This window comes from Theropithecus gelada, chromosome 2 (assembly GCF_003255815.1).
Source record: "Theropithecus gelada isolate Dixy chromosome 2, Tgel_1.0, whole genome shotgun sequence".
In the NCBI taxonomy this organism is placed as follows: Eukaryota; Metazoa; Chordata; class Mammalia; order Primates; family Cercopithecidae; genus Theropithecus; species Theropithecus gelada.
This window is the reverse complement of record NC_037669.1, coordinates 76,622,981-76,642,347: the sequence shown is the minus strand read 5'-3', so window position 1 is coordinate 76,642,347 and position 19,367 is coordinate 76,622,981. Positions and strand designations below refer to the sequence as shown.

At 40.7% G+C, this 19,367-nt stretch overlaps 1 protein-coding gene across 3 annotated transcripts in view; it reads left to right on the top strand.

Annotated features, from left to right (window-relative positions):
- The window catches only part of SYNPR (synaptoporin), a 327,904-nt gene that overhangs the window by 195,679 nt on the left and 112,858 nt on the right, over positions 1-19,367 (top strand). For all 3 annotated transcript variants that reach the window (XM_025376947.1, XM_025376950.1, XM_025376949.1), the window contains one exon: positions 5,212-5,336. In XM_025376947.1, coding sequence (XP_025232732.1) covers positions 5,212-5,336 — 125 coding nt within the window. The remainder of the gene's footprint in view (positions 1-5,211; positions 5,337-19,367) is intronic.

Genomic DNA, 19,367 nt, shown 5'->3' with positions numbered 1-19,367 from the left:
TCACACTGCCCTGAGTTCAGCTCAATAGCTACTTTGCCTACGCCTGGTTTCAAACCGTATGGTGTCACTACTAGGCTGGACTGCAACAACAGTCCAGGCAGCAGTAGCACCTTGGCTAGACCCATCTGTATACCATGCCCTATTAGGAATGGAAGGACACCCTTCCTAACAGTGAAGGTGCAGGGTCTAGGGATGCCTTTGGCCTTATCTTGCATTAGGACTACAGATCCTAAGGCTTCTTGTAATTCTGCTGCTAAGGGACTTGTACTCAGTGTACTCCACTGTTCCAAGTAGGCACCCCACTTCACTAAACTGGATGTCTGTGCCATCCCAGTCTGGGAGGTTGTTACCCATGAATGCACCCAACCCACTATAGGGTAAATCATCCACACAACGACTGTAACCCACCCTGCCATGCTCTCACAAGGCTGAAGGGCAGCATATGCAGTTACTAACTGTGTTTTCTGTCTGGAGAAGGTGGGGGTCATTACTCATGAATGCACCCATCCTGCTATTACTAACTGCTTCTCTCTTAAGGAATACTGGAGCTCAACTCTCTTCCACAGCTGTGACCAAAAGCCTATTGGCATTCCGAGGCACTCCATGCACTGCTAAAAGCCCTAACTGAAACTGTCTGTGGTCACATGTATATTAAGTTTAAATGGGCACCCCTGGCCAGAAAGGTTGCCTCAGTCTTATCATCCCAATCCCAGGCAATTGAGGCATTGCCACTTCTAAATCTGCAAGAGAATCAGAGGTTAACATAACATCATCAATAAGATCATGACACATGGTGGGGCTATACATATAGCCCTGCAGCAACACTGTGATTCGCCCTCCCATGAAGGCAAACTGTTCCTGGCTCTCTGGAGCAATGTCAGTGGAGAGAAATGCATTGGTCAAGACCACCACACAGTTGTACCATCCTAGTTCCATTGTCATGCGGTCCATCAAGTCTGTGATAGACGGCACAGCTGCCAAGCCATGTAAAATATCCACCCCCAGAACATTTTCAGGTATGGGAGAGACATACACAGTGCACAAATGGGGAGTCAAGCAGCTGATGCCAAGGTGCAAGGACACAGGTTTTGCTTTCACTGACCAGCTTTCATAGCTGTCTATGCAGCCTTGCCTGGAAACTTATCCAGGTGCAGGGACCAGTAGATTGCCAAGTTCACATGTGACTCTGGTCATCCAGTGCCCCCCAAGCTGGGCATCTCAGCCAGTCTCTTATCAAATAGAAAAGGCTTTACAATTCCACCTGACTGCAGCAGGCAACATGTGAACTGGAATGCTCAAGCAGGACCAGGTTGTGCAGCAATGTCCTTCTCTCAAATGACTTTCACTAAGTCTGTACATGACTGCCGACATTACTTGCTCAACCCCCACAACTCAGCAGGGACACAGGCACCGTAAGAAATGTGTTTCACTGTGGTAGGGAATCCCTGGGCTGACCCTTGGACTTGAACACCCAACAGCTGTTCAAGCTCGATTTTCTGGTGGATCACAGGGTACGCCCACAACGGAGGTTCCTCCTCCTCCCTGCACTTGTCCTTCAGGGACTGGACGTGCACTTCCTACAGCACAGCCACAAATGCCCATCTGACTCTACTGGCAAAGGCACACTCTTTTTCTCGGTGCCGTGCACTTCCAGGTGCTTCAGTGCCTTCTCCACACTCACAGGAGACCTGTCCACTGCCTCCTATGTTTTCACTGGGGCTCATCCTCACAGCATGGCAGCCACCAGGTATCACAGCTCATGCTGTGGCCACAAAGTCAATTCAAGAGCCCTCAGGGACTGAAGACTCACTCACCTCATCTCATCCTCTTTGCCAATTGTTAGGTCCATGACTATGCCAAGTGTCATGCTCAGGGTCAGGTTCCAGCCCCAGCTGAGGGCAGAGGGGAGTGGGTAGACATGGGGCAGGGAGCTGGAAGATCACTTGAGAGACAGCAGGTAAATAAGACATGGCTTTATTCAGCAGCTCTCTCATCAGCAGCTTACTTACACCTTTACCTTGATTGTCTGTTCTGGCTCTGCGGCTTCTCCCAGCAGCCGGCTTCCATGCACAGCTGCATGGCCAGCCTGCAAGACCAGCTGTAGGGTTAGTAGCTTAACTCTTTCTTTCTCTGGGCACAAGCAAGCCAACCATCTGCCAGATGGTCATTCTCCCTTACAGGGATCAGTAGCTTCACTTTTTCTCTGGGTGCCTGCACCTGCACAAGAGCCATGTTGGGCCCAAGAGCATGTCAGCAGGGCAGTTATATCTTTTCCAGACAATAGTGGATTTGAGCCAAGTATGAGCTTACACAAACATGGTATATAACTAGTGGAGTATGTGCCTGCACTCTAAACTTGCTGAGTCATGCAGGCCTGGATGTCTGCCTCAGCCTACTTGTTGACCAAAGTACATCCATGTACCTTACAGCAGTGAGGACTATGGGAAAGAGAAAAATGTAACCCAAAAGCCCATAGGTATCATATTTAACTTGATTACAATGCCTTATGTTTTCAGAGCTCAAGAGAAGTGACAAGAAAAAATTGTGGTGTATGTGGTTTCAATAGCCATAACACCTCCTTTCCATGTATCTAACATTTTGAACTAGTTTATCATTCCTTCTTAAGTTTATTATATGATGGTATTAATAATACCTTACTGTATATAAAGCGGTTAATATAAGATGAAAGGCCAAGGTAGTTTCTTTATAGCTATTAATCACTGAAATGGACATTTGTTTTTATATCCTTCAATTCCAATCTGCTACATTTTAATGTCTCAAGGATTTTTTGAACGAAGCATTTTGAAACAATTATGCTATTCTACCATATCTTTCCTATAGGAGTATTAAGCTTCATGCACACATGCCTCACAACATTGTTGCCACTAGGAAATACAACCATGTATGTTAAGTGGTGGACACAATACTTGGCCCATAGTAGGCACTTTAAAATGGCCACAATGTACAATCCCTTCTTACTTTTACCTGCACAATTGCCTATCACACATTTAGGACTCCTGGCCCCAGAGAAATGTAAATGTCACACAAATCTCTGTATGAATTGGAAGAGGGTAGCATGTAAATACATATTCCATCTCACTTAGTTTTCTCAGCAATTCAGAGAGACATAGGGGATATCCCTGTTTTATGGATAAGGAAACTTGGAGACAGAAAGGGCTATCTCCGTTGCCACAGCATGGGGCTTTGGACTCCATCGTTCCATTCTTTCTTACCAAAGACACTATCTTGATGTGGCACAAAGGGTTGCGACATCCAGTGTTGGCTGATGAAAACTAGAATTAAGCATTGAACCATTAAAATAACTTTCTCTTTATTTCTACTAATACGACTAATACTAATTGGTTACAAGAAGAGAGCATTTGGTCACGAGGAGAAAGCAAGTCCACATCAGGGGCCTAAAGATGGGATTCCCTTCAGCTTCAGCATTCTGTGTCTCAACCCTAGATTGTGGAGCGAGCTGGAATAGCTTCTGAGTGCTTCATCAAATCCTGTGCAACAAAAGCTAACAAAGTTAAAAAGATCAGTTTTTCTGGACTGCTTGAATGTTGATTCACTGGGGCAGACAGCCAGACAGATTTAGCTAGGGATTAAGTGTAAATTTCCTATTTTATGGCCCGGAACATCTTATTAAGGAGCATCTGCTATTTACAGTAATATTCGTTAACATTTATTGAGAGCTTATGCAGTGCCAGGACCTGTTCTAAATGCTTTCCACATGTTAACACATTTCACTCTTACTACAATCCTTATATCTTTTGGTCAAGTTCTTTCCATTTTTAAAATACAGATTTTAAAAACTAGTCACTTAAAACTGCCACACACATGCGCGCGCACACACACACACACACACACACGTGACTCACAAAATACTGCTTTGCCTGTGAAGGTTTCACAATGCCCTGTTATCATCAGTCAGTCTTTTCCTACTAAAGTTAAGTGGCCAATTAAGACAAAAAAAATTCTGAGGCTTTTTTTCTACCCCGATTAAGATTGAGGTGGCAGGTGTTATAGATAATAGTCATTTCACCTTCTGAACTTTCTGGAAAGACCTGGTGACCTTGCCAGCTCCAGCAGCCTTCTTGGCCACAGCAACTGTCTGTGTCACACCACAAATAGCAAAATGACCCAGAAGAGTTACCGTCAATGCTATTTTTCAATGAGGAAATCAAGGCATGAGGAAATTAAGCAGCTTTCCCAAGGTCACATTCCAGAGCCCTTGACCCCAGTTGACTTCTGTGCAATAACTCCTCTCACTGTGCAAAATGATCTAGTGTTTCCAATAATGACCCCAAACTATTGTAAGAAGCTGAATTTCAAAGTTAAGATAAATTGGAATATTGCTGCATGTTAGTGTTAGGTGCATTTCATCGACTTCCTTTAGAAATGAGCAAGAAATTCTTTTGAGCTTAGCCAAATTATGAAATGAACCTAGTTTAGTATTTGCTTATGTCCCCTCTTAGGCCATCCTGTCTTCCAAGTGTCTCTTCTTCCTGGGAGACTTCTCAGAATCCCTGCTCCTAATTATTGGTGCCTGGTTCCCCACAGATTCACATTCTACACCAGGACAGACCATGACATGAACTGTTGAAACTTTTAATATTGACTTAGAAGCAGCAACCAACACAGAGATGTAACCACCAGTGAAAGTTGGAAGCTGAAATATACTGAGATCTTGTGCTCTAAAATAGCACCTCTTAGAAACTCACCTACTCTTCCTCAAACTCTTAGCTCTAGAATTCTCTGACCATGACTTTGAAATACTGATATATATTATTCCAAAAGACGAATCATATTTATGGTAGAGAGCAGGATACATCCCCACATCTTCCTACCTGGAGACATCCATTATTAACCAGTTGGTGCAGTGCTTTCCAGGCCTTTAACTATGGGATTATGCCTGTGCCCTCTGAGGCATGACAGCTATTTACACACTCAAACATAGCTATTTTGGATTGTCTTTATTTATTCTCCAAGCCACATTTCTCTCACTTGCCAGACAATTATTTTAGACACCACGTCCCCAGTCTTCACTCCATTCTACCTTCATCTTCCAGCTGAACCAAGTGCAATGCTCTTCTTCAGAAGGACCATAACTTCCCTCAATCCAGACATTAAGCTGCTTTTGATATATCTCATTAGAGCAACATCATCCTAATAACTGCCTTCTGTTCGTTTATTTGTTCTCCACAGCTTTTTGCAATCTTTGCATTTGCAACATGTGGTGGCTATTCTGGAGGCCTGCGGCTGAGTGTGGACTGCGTCAACAAGACAGAAAGTAACCTCAGCATCGACATAGCGTTTGCCTACCCATTCAGGTAGGGAATGGTGGTTCATGCTTGCTAGCCACACAGAGGGGTCTTTCTTTCTTCTGTGCTTTGTCTCAGAAAAATGCAGTCTCCCAGGGACTTCTGGGTAAACAGAAAGGATTCTGCCTGCACCCACGGAATGCCCAAACACTGTTCCCACTCACCACCTAGTGTGGGCACTGGGAGGATTTATGAGTTGTACCTTCAAGACAGAACTGACTCTCCTCCAAAAACAAAAAAAAAAAAAGAAAGAAAAAAGAAAAAAAAAAACTTGCTACAAAGAGAAAAAGTGAGAGAAAAAGAAAGGGAAACTGGAGAAGTAATTTTAAAGTACGATCAAATAAATTCAAGAAATATTTTTAGCACTTTGCCTTTCTAATGCACATTTTGAATCAACAAGAATGACAGATTATTTCCCAAATACATTTGACTGCAGAAACTTTTTTTTCACAGAGTATCCCAGAGTATCTGTATACTATGGAACACATCCTTAATATTTATATATTAAGTGTGTATATATATATGTGTGTGTGTATATATATATTATATTATATATCACATATATAAAGTGTATATATGTGTATATGTATACTTAATATATATTAAGTGAAGTGTTCCTAGTCTAAGACAAAGATGACTCCATTCATAGGTGATGAATCATCATAGAGAGGTAGCATTGATACCAATATTCTTACTGGTTTTTAAGAGTAGAGCTGACAAAAGTTGCAAATACCTTGCTCAAGTAGGTACTCCCCTAACTAGCTAATAAAAGAGTAAAAGAATAGAAAGCTCAGAAGTATTAAGCACATAATCCCTGGAAATTTAGTAGTAAGAGCTGTGCTGTGCTGGTGGAAGTAGACATGCAAGCAGTTGACTTCTGAAAGTTCTGGACCAACCTGTTGGCGTCTGGAGGAGAGTGACCAAGACAACGCATGCTTTCAGATTAACATGCAGGATCTGGGACAAGAGATGAGAATTTCCAATGGCCAGACAGCAGGGCTGGGATGCTTGGTAACATTGTACATGAAAACATAAGCTCCGCATGGCTTCTGCAGTGATTTCCCACTAAGAGATGTGGCAGGAGCAGGTAACTTAAAAGTCAATCTCTCAAGATTTAAAAGGCAGCAAGTCCCTAAACATTGAACTACCAGAGCCTAGAACTCTCAGTCTTTTCCTCAAACTGGAGGAGAGTAATCAAGAGACCTATCTGAACTAGAAACGACTGCCTGAGCTGGTGTGGCAGTGGAGAGCAGGGTAATATCTAATTTCATAAAATCCCTGCTTAAGGATACAATGTGGGAAGACACTTCAATCACAGTTTCCAGCACGGGGCTTCTTTAATTTCTTCCCAAGACTACAAATTCAAATGACTGGCCCAGTGAAAGGCAACTAGAGAAATTAGATCAAAGTGTATTGCCATCTATAGCAGCCCCCTCATTTAAAAGATTTTTACTTGGATTCTGAAACAAATATGGTTAATCATTATATTTTTTAGTAGCACAGCTTTTCTTTCAAACATTATCTCACTCAGAAGCTCCATGTATAAAATAGACATGAGTTACTGAGAAAGTCGGAGCAGGAGAAGAAGGGAGCTTAAAGCCCCCAGCCAGTCCTCCTCGGCCTTCTCCCTGCCACACACCTTGCCCACTCCCCACCATACAGACCCTGTAAGATCTCCTGGGAACCCTAGGTCTCCTAGAAACAATTCTAAAACCACTGTTGTAGGATAAAGCAAGAAATTGTTTGCCACTCTGCTTACCACACCTTACATTTACTGTCTACTGTTAAGGAAGAAGGATTAGCCAATCTCCTTTTACAGAATGTCTTGTAATTTGCTCCCATTAATGTTCATCTAGGAGATATACACACCGTTCCAAAGCAGCTTAATTTACTAGGGTTGCAATTTCAATTTTACATTTGCATATTTTAACATGTACCATTATCCATGTACCTATTCATAACCTGTACCATTATGGGGAAAATCTCAGTAATAAGCCAGGATTTATACAGATTATTATGAAGACATTTGTTTCAGAAGAAGTACGGTTAGCAAGGTGTTGGTAATATAAATAATTAAAAAGTAAAAGTAATGATATCCAACATTATAAAGCATGGAGAGAAATGTAGATTCTCACATGTGGTTGGAAATAGTGTATATTGATAAAGCCTTTTTGGAGGACAATTGGAAGTAGGTATCAAAATTTAAATGTACATTCTATTTAATCCAGCAATACTATTTCTAGATATCTATCTTCAAAAATGTTCATATAAATACACAAATACATGCATGTAATATGCATGTAATGATGTGCACTTCAGTGTTGTTAATAATAAAAGACTGAAACAAACTTGAATGTCCATCAGCAGGAAGCAGACTCAATGAATTATTTACATATGTCCTATGCAGAAGTTTTAAAAGTGAATGTACAGATATAGAAAGATGTTTAAAATGTATTACTAAAGAGAAAGTAAGTAGCAGCATGTTAAGAAAAAAACATAATAGTAAATGCACAATATAATTTTAAACTTATGCACCTATATGTTTATATATATTTGTAAAATGTAAAGTCTGGAAGGATACAGACAAACAGTTAATAGGGATTACTTCTGGGGAGGGATGTGTGATTGGTATGCAGAGGTCATACATTTACTTTTAACTCTACATACTTGAGTATTATTTGAATTTATTAAAATATGCATATTATACCTTGGTAATTTTAAAAGCACTCTTTAAAAATGAGTCATCCTATGGCTTCCAGTGAGATGAAATGATAAGACACAGCTTCTGGAGAGAAATAACTTATAGGAACCCCATCTGGAATTCTAAAGGGATTGAAGTAGATGAAAAAACTCTATTTTCAAGGTGAATGGCAAGAAGCAGCTGTTGAGACAACTCAGCGATTTGAAGTAGCAGATTATGAAAGCATTGCTTATGCTTAAAAAAGTTATTTTCTTCTAAAATGTCACAAGCCAATGCCAATGATTTGATGATAATCTCAGAAATAAGATAAGAATATTCAGTAGCTTTTAACTATTCAGTGTATTGCAAAGACCAAAAGGGCAATAAACTCAAGTCATTTGAAGAAAAACAATTAGTTTGTAAATGATACATCAAAGGAAGCTACTTAACCAGTTATCAAACACATGTTTTAGGATGTAAGATGTCAGTGTTGAAAATTCTAGATAACTCACAAAATATTAATGTGCTGCTTCTAATAAATATGCCAAAGTGCATATCTTCTTTACAGCACCATATGTGTGTGTTCCTGATTCCTATCAGAAATAATTGACATCCAGCAATGTATCATTTTGTCATAGAAATAAAACATTTGTCACCTTATCTTCCTTATTATTTGTGATTAAAATGAACAACTATTACTTAACTGTTTTCTATCTGCAATAATATACTAAATTTGGTATGAAATTTACTTGATAACTAGCAGGAGAGTAGTTCTAGATTCCATATTTTTGGTACTTCCTTTATGCACAGAAGTGGAAAGTAGGGTGTCTTATTTTAAGGTACTTAATATATTTGTAGAAAGCCTACTCTAGGAATGCCAAGTAACATTTTAAACTTATACATGAATAAAAGATAGAGAAGGACAGAGTTGAGAGGTTAAGGGGCTATGGGAACAAAAATTTTCATGGCAGAGGTACTGGAGAAGGGTCAGAATGATGAATGAATGAACAGACATGTGAACATTTATTGCAAAGGCACAATGTGCCAAACACTGTGCTAGATACTTTGACATATATTAGATTATGTAGTCATTACACAGACTCTGTGAAGGAGGCTACTATTGTACTGTTTGAGGAGACTGGGCTGAGAAACATTTTGTTGACATCACACAGAAAATTAAATTTAAACTTTTGGATTTTTTAAATTTTATGATTTGAATAAAAACAAGAAGAAAGCAAAGTTCAGACTGTTTGGAGCATAGTGAACAGAACAAAAATTTATGATGGACAAAAGTGATAAAGTTAGAAAGGCCATTTTTTTCCCTGATTATAGAACACCTTGAATTCCTTATAAGTTGAATAGGAAGAAGGAGTTAAAGCTGACAAAAGGAAAATAACAAGGAAATCTATTTTGAAGTAGAGAGTACAAGTTAGGATTTGATCATGCAGAGTTTGAGATGCTTGTTAGAGGCACAGGGGAATTTTCTATCAGGAAGTTTCACACTAAACCCTATGTAAGATGAGAGAGGTGAATACTGAAAATGAAGCTTTAAGAGTCATCATCATGAAGTCACATCTAGATGAAGAGAGGTCACCAAGAGAGACAGAATGGGAACTATAGAGGATGCCAGTGCTTGTAAAAAATGAATGAAAGGGGTCACTGAAAGAGACCAATAGGAGAAGACCACATGGAAAAGAAGTTGGATGAACCAGAAAGTTCAGGTTTTTCAGAAGGTAAGAAAACTTTCTGCACATGTATCCCAGAACTTAAAGTAAAATAAATAAAAACAGAAATAAAATAAAATATAAAAAAAGAAAACTTTATGGATGCTACCATTCAGCAGCATTGAGTACCTCAAAGAAAGAAAGGAGTGAAAAACCAAGAAAAAGCCATCAAATATATATAATGGTGGTTATTAAAAACTTCCATGGGACATTTCAGTTGGAGAGAAAGCATGCCGAGCTGTTGGGGAATGGAAAATAGAATTCAGTATAGTTTCTCTCAGACCAATACAATGACAATTTTGAAGGACCCTAATTTGCTTATCTTAAGCCTTCGAGATATGATATTTGTGGAGAAAGAGACTAAGTTTTTTAATGACCTTCTAGTAGAGAAGGTGCTCACCTCTTGTTTCTTGGAAGTAACCAGGTCATTGAATGCCATGATGATAAATTTATGACCTTGGTTGAACAAATAACTAATAAAAAAGATTTTCAGTTTGTAAAAATCTTCCTTCATTTGAGAACAACTAAATAAAGGAAATAACAGAAGATTTATAATAAAAAATAAAGTAGTTGTTATGTCACTTCCATGTCTTGAGACCTCATCAAGATAAAAATATTGTTTGCTGTCAATTTTAAGCATTATTTTAGATATGAGATTAGTAATCAGTGTTCCAGATAATTAGCAAAATTGTCCTTCATCATGCCTCAGCTTTCTGAGTAGCTGGGATTACAGATGTGCACCATCATGCCTGGCTAATTTTTGTATTTTTGGTAGAGACAGGGTTTCACCATGTTAGCCAGGCTGATCTCAAACTCCTGAGCTCAAGTGATCCAACTACCTTGGCCTCCCAAAGTGCTGAGATTACAGGTGTGGGCCACCACGCTAAGCCACAAGTCCCTGTGACTGTTAAAAGGCTTTTTCTCACCACTGGAACCTGCTTGGTCTATAGGCAGGGCAGGCAAGAAATACTGGAGAGTAATGTCTCTTGGAGCAGCCTTTACCCAATGACAAATGTGAGTTGGAGGATAACAATCCCAACTTCCTCACCCCTCATGTGGCATAACACTAAGTCATGTAACGTACCATTTCCCAGAGGCACCAACAGGACCGATCCACCCACAGTGCAAACCTGATCATTAACACACCTTTCAATACCTTTTTTACATTTTCTGTCTCACTTCTCCACTGCCTTATTGGTGTTTTCAGAGCTGAATCCTCTAAGGAGTTGCACTCAGATCTTGATCTCAGGGGCTGCTTCTTAGAAGTCCAACCTAAGACATTGGCATTGCGTGAGAACATTACCATCTTTAAACAAGATAGATAGATGAGTAGATAGATTGATCATTTGCTTGATTGATCAATAGATAGAGTAAATCCCTACTTCTCACTCTAAATCATATTATACAGTAATACTCATTCAAAAACAAACAAACAAACAAATAGCTTGGCTGGAAATCAGTCACTTCAGTTCACAACACTTCCCCTTGTCGTTTTCAGTTGAGGTCTCATACGAAGTACGAAACCATGGTTGGTTTTCTCCATCCGTAGAATCTTAGTATATGTGGTAGGTTTCTCCCAATTGTCAGTCATGGTAGGGTGTCCTTCAATGTCAGCTTCAGATTTTCTGAAAATCAGATGATGACTGAGATTTTGGAGGTGCTGCATGGGGCCTCTGAAATGAAACCTGGTTAGACATAGTTTGTATTTTAGATCTCAAGTATATTCTCCAAATTTGGTGATAAACCTTACAACCTTCCTCCTCAAAGGTTTGGGTAAACTACAAAAACTAGTTATATTTATAAAGATTATGTCATAACCACTGCATCAAAATGTCAACATATTTATTTCTAGGTGGCAAGATTATGAGTGAATCAAATACTCTTTTCACACTTGTGCCAACTGTTTTACACTGTTAAAGCTGAAGCAATGTAGTGTAGCTTGGACTCTAGAGACAGACTACATAGGTTCAAATCCTCCACTCAGCTACTTATTAGCTGTATGATATTGAGAAAATTGCTTATCACTTCCGTTCCTTATCTGTGAAACAGAAACAATGTTACCTATTTCATAGTATTGTTATAAGTATTAAATAAGACATATATATAAAATGCTTAAAACAAGACCTGGCATTCAATACATTGTCGTTTAGCATATTATTTTTATTTCATTATCGAGTAAGGGCAATTAAAAATCAACTAGAGTGCTAGAAAAGGTATTTATTCTGGTTAATTAGCAAAATTACCCTTGAGACAACAAATGGCCAGTTTATTATATTTTACTCAGAATGGGATCTTCCCCAACCCTGCCTCTGCCTATATAAAAACATTAAAGGGTGTACATATTTAACTGTCTCTTGATTAACTTGCTTTTTAAATATTTAATGTTTATTTGGGTTGCCCTAGGATGTATTACTATTAGGCCTTTTTTAAAAATTTAACTAATGGGGGAATGAAAACTCCCCCTCAAAGTGACAGAATGGAGAACTCTTAGTGGCACTAGCATAATCCTCGGGAGGTTGGCATCGGTGGAGTAGGATACTGAGGCTTAGTCTCATCTTTGCGATCTGTGAAATTCAGTTCAACGAGAGGTTCCACATTGAGGGAGAGGAAAGCCGGTGCTACTCAGCTGGGTGCTGGCTGAATAAGCACCATTCCCCTGCTCATGACTCTAGCCACTTGCTCTATCGTTCCCCCACCCCTGTTGGGAACACGGGGGCAGGTGCAAGTAGATGCCAGGAAAGCTGTAGAGTTTGGGCCATTATCTAGTAACGCTAGCTCTGCCAGGAAGAAAGCATTTTATCCCTAAGATGCATAACCAAGAGCAGTGATAAACATTTTTTTTTTTTACCATAATAGCCAATTTGGGGAAAATAAAAGTGTGAAGGGCTGCAATTTTTTATATCTTGTGTTCAGGAAATGCTGCACTTGCAATTACATTTAAGTATTCATTTATTGTTTCTCATTACCAAAGGGTTTCACTCTTTTTGCCTAAAATTTCAGAAACTTTATAGCTACAGTATCTCATTCTAATGTTTTGCCTTAAAATAAATTTTGTGTATGATGAGACCTGGTGGTGCTACAGGGCAGAGACTTTGGGAGACGTAGAGGTGGTGTGGCCAAAGGGCTAATGGTGAATTTCTAGCCAAATCCAAACTCTATTGCCTAGTGGTTGGGCAAGACATAGCCGCCTAAATGGTAGTGAATTATGCAGTGGAAGCATCCTGAGCCCATAACCTTATTGGGCCTCAGTTTCATTATTATAAAAAGGCAATAATACTAGTGCCTTCCTTAAAGCCTGGTTGCAACCATTCAATTAGATAATGTGAGTTAGTTGTGTAGTACAGAGTCTGGCACACATTGCATGTTCCCTGAGTTGCTATCATTGTTGTGGCTGTTATTATTAAGGGAGTCTAGTGAAAGAAATTGGCACCAGAATTCAGCTGTAGACCAAGTATGACAGTCCTGTTTGGAAGTTTCTATAGTAAAGAGAGGAGCTATCATTTGTAGGGAACGTCTTGGGGATCACAGAAAATGATCCAAATATGCGCCATGGCTGTTGGCATGAAAGAGGTTAAATGAAAAAAGTTAGTGAATGACAAATTAGTCTACCCCATCTCCACCCCACTGTTCCCCTCTCAATCTGTATAATTGCAAGATTGGAACACTTTTGTTGCAACGCTTCCCCAAAAGGAGAGTGGTGGTGGGGAATTGGGTAGAATGGATATTTTAGTTTGAGTTTCTGCAAAAGCACATATTGAGACCAGGATTTGAGTGCAAGTAGTTTTCTTGGAAGGTGATCCTGGAAGCACCAGTGAGGAATGGGGACATGAGACCGGGAAGGGAAGAAAGCTAGATTAATTGACAAGATGCTACCTTTGGCAACCAGGGCATCTAAGATTTTTAGGAAACTGTGGGCAACATGCCCCAACAGTAAATCCATCTGGCAGGTGATGAGGCTGGGTAATTATACCCCCACTCCTATTGGTCACTGGCCAAAAGCTGCTCCTGTGGGTGTTAATTCCCTGGGACTGCATGCAGATCTAGCATGTGCCTAAAGCTGAAGAAAGTCTTCTTGCAAATTCATGGATGCTGACATTAGAAAGCCATCATTGTATACAGAAATGGTGAGAACAAGAGAGATACGGGTGGGCAATCAACAACTTCTAATACGGTAAGGAGATCCTTCAATCACTTTTCCTAGATCTGTGAATGACCCTATCCTGTATAATTTAATTGTTTTCATTGATTCTTTATTAAGCACCTACAGTGTGTAAGGCCGTGAATTATATAGGCACTTGGTATGCATTTGTTGGTGAAGTAGACATAACTGCTTCCCTCACAAAATTTACAATTAGTTGGAGATGGGAGAAAGACAAAGAAGTGAGAAATATAAATAAATACATATATATGCATATATGCATGTACATAATTTTACAATTGTAATTTCTATGAAGAAAATGAACATTGTGCAGAGAAGTAAAATAAGTATTGGTGGGAGTGGAGAGGACCAAATAATACATACTCAGAGGGAACATCGCTTAGAATGTTCTAAGCAAAGAGAAAAGCATGGGCGTGGCCTTTAGAGAGAAAAGACTGGAATCTGGGGGAATAAAGAGAGACTCCTAAGTGGAGAGGGGAGTGACATGAGACACCAACGAGACAGGGATGCAATCCCAGTAGATATCAGGTAATGGTAAAAGTCTTGAGAGGAAATTAGGAAGATTAAGGAATAAAGAGAGAAGCTGTACTATTTTAGATTAGCTGGTTGGAGGAAAACCTTGCTGGTGAAATGAAATTCGAGTGCAGACCTGAAAGAATTAGGAGAGGGAGAGCCTCAAAGATGTCTAAGGGGTATATTCCAGGGAGAGCAAAGGACAAGAGCAGAGGCCTGAAACCTGAGTTTGGGGAGAGTTTGAGAACCAGCAAAGAAACCAGTTTTGCTGGATTGGAATGAGGAAGAGGAGAGGTGCAGGAGATGAAGTTGAAAAAGGAGGCAGAGACTGGATCCTGTAGGGTGTTGTGGGTTCATAGGAGGAAACTGGATTTGATGTTGAGTGAAATGGGAAGGCATTGGAAAGGAGACATACTTTGTAAAAGATCTTGCTTATGGCTAATAAAAGTAAATTCACTTAAGAGGTCATGGAGCAGGGGTGAAGTCAAGAAGGCCAGTAAGGAGGTGGCTGCAGCCATCCAAGAAAGAGATGGTACCCAGCGTGGAGGCAGCAGAGAGGGAAGGCATGGTATGTAGCATGCCATGCATGGTCTTCCATGCCCCACTTCCAACGGTAATGTACATCTACAGCCCAGTCCTGTTCGTCAGTTTTTCCATCACTTTTCTCAGTGATGTTGAGTAGTGTGTCAGTCTAGGGACCAACTTTAATATTTTGTTTCTTGTTCCTGATTTTGGTTCATGGGCACCCCTTAGACCCACTAGGTTTTTTGTTTTTTGGGTTGTTTTGTTTTGTTTGAGATGGAGTCTCACTTTGTCACCTAGGCTGGAGTGCAGTGGGGCCATCTCAGCTCACTGCAACCTCTGCCTTCCTGGTTAAAGTGATTCTCCATGCCTCAGCCTCCCAAGTAGCTGAGATTACAGGCAGCCATCACCACACTCAGCTAATTTTTGTATTTTTAGTAGAGATGGGGTTTCACCATGTTGGGAGGCTGGTCTTGAACTCCTGACCTCAGGTGATCCACCCACCTCAGCCTCCCAAAGTGCAGGGATTGCAGGTGGAGCCACTAGTTTTTCATCACTGTGTGAGTAGTCAAAATACAAGAAGACAACCCGCGGATTTGACTTAAATGATGAATTTGCACAATTCCATTGAGATGTGTTTGTGAACATATTTCTGAAGACCAGAAAGCAATAAGAAATTTATGAAGTAGATAATAATCCCACTTCATGCAATGTGATTTTAAACAAGTCATTGCCCAAATCGGTCAGGGTCCATTCAGGAAAAGAGAGCTCATGCCAGGTGGTTCAATTACAAAAAGTTAATGTAGAGAATTAGGTACACGGGGTTTGGATGATTTGGAAAGGGTCCTTGAGGCAATCTGAAGATGAGCAACGGAGGGAAGCCACCCCTACAGGTAGAGCAAGGATTGACAGAGAAAAGCTGTTGAGTAGAACTGGCTGGCCCCCCACCTGTTTGTATATGGCCCACAGGTGAAGAATGGCTTTTACACTTTTAAAGGCTTATGTGTATATGCTTATATATAATTTTTTTTTGAGACAGTCTTGCTCTGTCACCCAGGCTGGAGGGCAGTGGTGCGATCTGGGCTCACTGCAACCTTCACCTCCTGGGTTCAAGTGATTCTCATGCCTCAGCCTCCCGAGTAGTTGGGACTACAGGCACACACTACCATGCCGGCTAATTTTTGTATTTTTAGTAGAGACATGGTTTCACCATGTTGGCCATGCTGTTCTCGAATTCCTGATCTCAAGTGATTCGCCTGCCTCGGCCTCCTAAAGTACTGGGATTACAGGCGTGAGCCACCACACCCGGCCTAAATGTTTATGCTTTAAATGCTACATAAGTACCTACAAAATACTATCCTCAGTTTTGCCTTTTGACTCATAAAGCCTGAAGTGTTTACTCTTGCCCCCCCATCTTTTTTTTTTTCAAAAATGTATTGACTCCTAGGCAAGAGGCACAATGAGAGGAAGTGGTCTTGTTAGAGCCCAGGGTGGAGCCCGTCTAGCAGAAGCTGAGAACATGATGAGAGAAGGCGTCCAGTGGGTTCAGGAACCAAGGGAGGGATGCAGCTACTATGAGAGATGCTCACCAAAGCAACAAGAGAAAGGGGTGAAATCCCCTAGTTTTTCCCTTGCTCTAATCCTCCAGTCTCCCACCAGAGCTTCCCAATGGCTGAATGTAACTGGAAGCCAGTTGGACAGGATCAGGCCCCAGACTGAGATCCAGAGCATGGGAGGAGTAGGGCGTGGGATCAGAACAACCAGATGATGACAACCACAGAACCCCTTGCTGAACCTCAGTTTCCTACAAAATGACAAAGCTGGATTTAAGACTTCCTAAGAGAGAGTTAGTCTTCTAATCTATGAAAATACAGAGGAACAGTAGAACTTGACTTTGGCTGGGAACCCTGATAGTGCCCCAGCCACTGCTGCTCCGGCGGGAACAGAGGGAAATGTAAAGACTCAAAGCGTTAATTTACATAAGACTCTTTCAACCTCATAGGGCTTGCTCTGAAGCTTGTTCTATTTAGGTAAGATCTGAACAGGCTTTTAAAGACCAGGATTGGGACACTTACTGAAAATGATTGTAGGTTATGTAATCAAGGCTGTTGTTTCTGTTGAGCTCCCATAGGGAGGTGACAAGCAGCAGAGATTAAATCACTGTATGCTGAGTGGGCCTTTTATGTAGTTCTCAGTCTCACTGTGTGTAATTTTATAGAGCAGGCATGGGGGAGTGTGGTGGGAAGAACCTCATTACCAGGGAGAAGCTTTACACCCTAGAAGAACACAAACATTGCTGTTTTCAAAGTTATAAAAATAAGTTCTAGTTTTTCCTTACATCTGTTTTCTTTCCTAGAATAGGAAAGAGAAACAGAGAGAGACTGACTTTGAGTTGCCTAGAAAAGGACAAAAAAATCCAGCTGTAGTGACAGCCTCGGAATGGCAGAAGGAAACAGCCCACTCTTATCTGTATGTTATATCATGTGCCTTGAAAATGTGAGGTGCCTGCACCGTGGTCCCATTAACCTCCCTCTGTGCTTCCTTCTCTTCTGGAAAGAAATGTTAGGACATTCTTTGCATCCCCTCAAGCAGGTGGCTGGAAGTCCCACAGTATACCTTATGGGGTCAAGCTGGTGTCAACTGAGTGGTGGAGACCTGTGTTCCCTCTCCTTCCCCAACCCCAGCCCATCCCCGATAGAATGGCATTTTGTGAGCCATGAGAGGACTTAGATTCTCCAGGGCTGAGAGTTTCAAACAGAGAGGATTGGCAAGTATTCAAACTGACTCGCTAGTCAGATGCTCTGGCAGCCAGAGCGGAGACATGAAAGCATCAGGACTTGGGGCGTCATGAAGTGACAACTGGAAAACCAGGAGTCACTTTCTTATTTCCCCTTCCAGGATCCCACTGTGGGAATTCAGAAGCCCTGGATGTGATCAGAACTTTAGACTCTCTCGATGATAGGTTGAAAACTCCCCTACCTGCATGGTAACATGTAGAAAGCTCATTTAAAATGGGGATTCCAGCCAGGCACGGTAGCTCACACCTGTAATACAAGCACTTTGGGAGGCCGTGACAGGTGGATCACTTGAGGTCAGGAGTTCAAGACTAGCCTGGCCAACATGGTGAAACCTCGTCTCTATTGAAAATACAAAAATTAGCCAGGCATGGTGAAGCACACCTGTAGTCCCAGCTACTTGGGAGGCTGAGGCAGGAGAATCACTTGAACCTGGGAGGCGGAGGTTGCAGTGACCTGAGATCGCGCCACTGCACTTCAGCCTAGGCAATAGTGCAAGACTCTGTCTCAAAAAAAAAAAAAAAGAAAGAAAGAAAGAAAGAAAAAAAAATTGAGATTCCAAGACCCTACCCTAGAGACATATTTAATTAGTACCTGGGTGAAGCCCAAGGATTGGCATCTTAAATAATCCCCAAGTGAGCCTTAGACCTGTGGAAATTGGAGAATTGCTGACCTAAAAGTAATCAGACAGAACTTTGATTTGCAATAGCCTGATATTTTGTGTTTTAACATTAATTGATTTTTTTATATTTGAGATTACACTTTGATTTCAGTAAACAATTAGCTTATTTATTATACTTAACACAATAAAAAAATTTAAGTACCATAAAAAAGCAAATAGATGTTTCTATTTTTTGTTATTTTCAAATTTTCTTTTCTGACATATATTACTCTTAGAAGGAAAAGCAATGAACTTGAAAAGAAAGCAAATGGTAATTTAAATGTGGTAGTGATAGGTGAACAGTAGCAATATCACCACCCCCCCAACAATATGCTTTTGAGCATGTCCCCTTAAAAAAGGCTGAAGTGCTAGTTGCCTTCTCTACCTCAGCTAAGTACAAATGAAAGTAGAGATCAAAAAGTAGGGTGGATATGTTAATCCTTTATATATATATAAAAGGCAAAGATCATCATCATCGTTGTCATTGATATCATTATTATAATCAAAAAAGGCCACTATTGATAATTTTACCATATACCAGTGGAAATCACATAACACACATTATACCAGTCGGTGCTAACAACACGTCTATGAGATAGCTACTGTAAACTCCACTTGACAGGTCAGCAAACTGTGGCTCACTGGGGTTGAATGCCTTGCCCTAGGTTACATAGCTAGTAAGTGGCAAGGCCATACTTAGAATGTCTGGATCTGACTCACATCAAAGACCATGCCCTTCACCACCACACTGTAAAGAGCAGCAATGATGCCCTGGAGCTGACAAGTCCCCACAATTGCAGAGACTTCCTCCTCATTCCTACATTTATAGCCTATTCCTCATACCAGGCAAGCCAGGAAGGTCAGAGGAATTCAGCAAATGGTTCTCAGAGACATTGTTTTCTTTGGGACCCAGAATTACTGGTATTAATTTTCCAGTTGATTTCCTGAGACCAGGAATAAACTGTGAAGGAAGAACGACTCTAGGC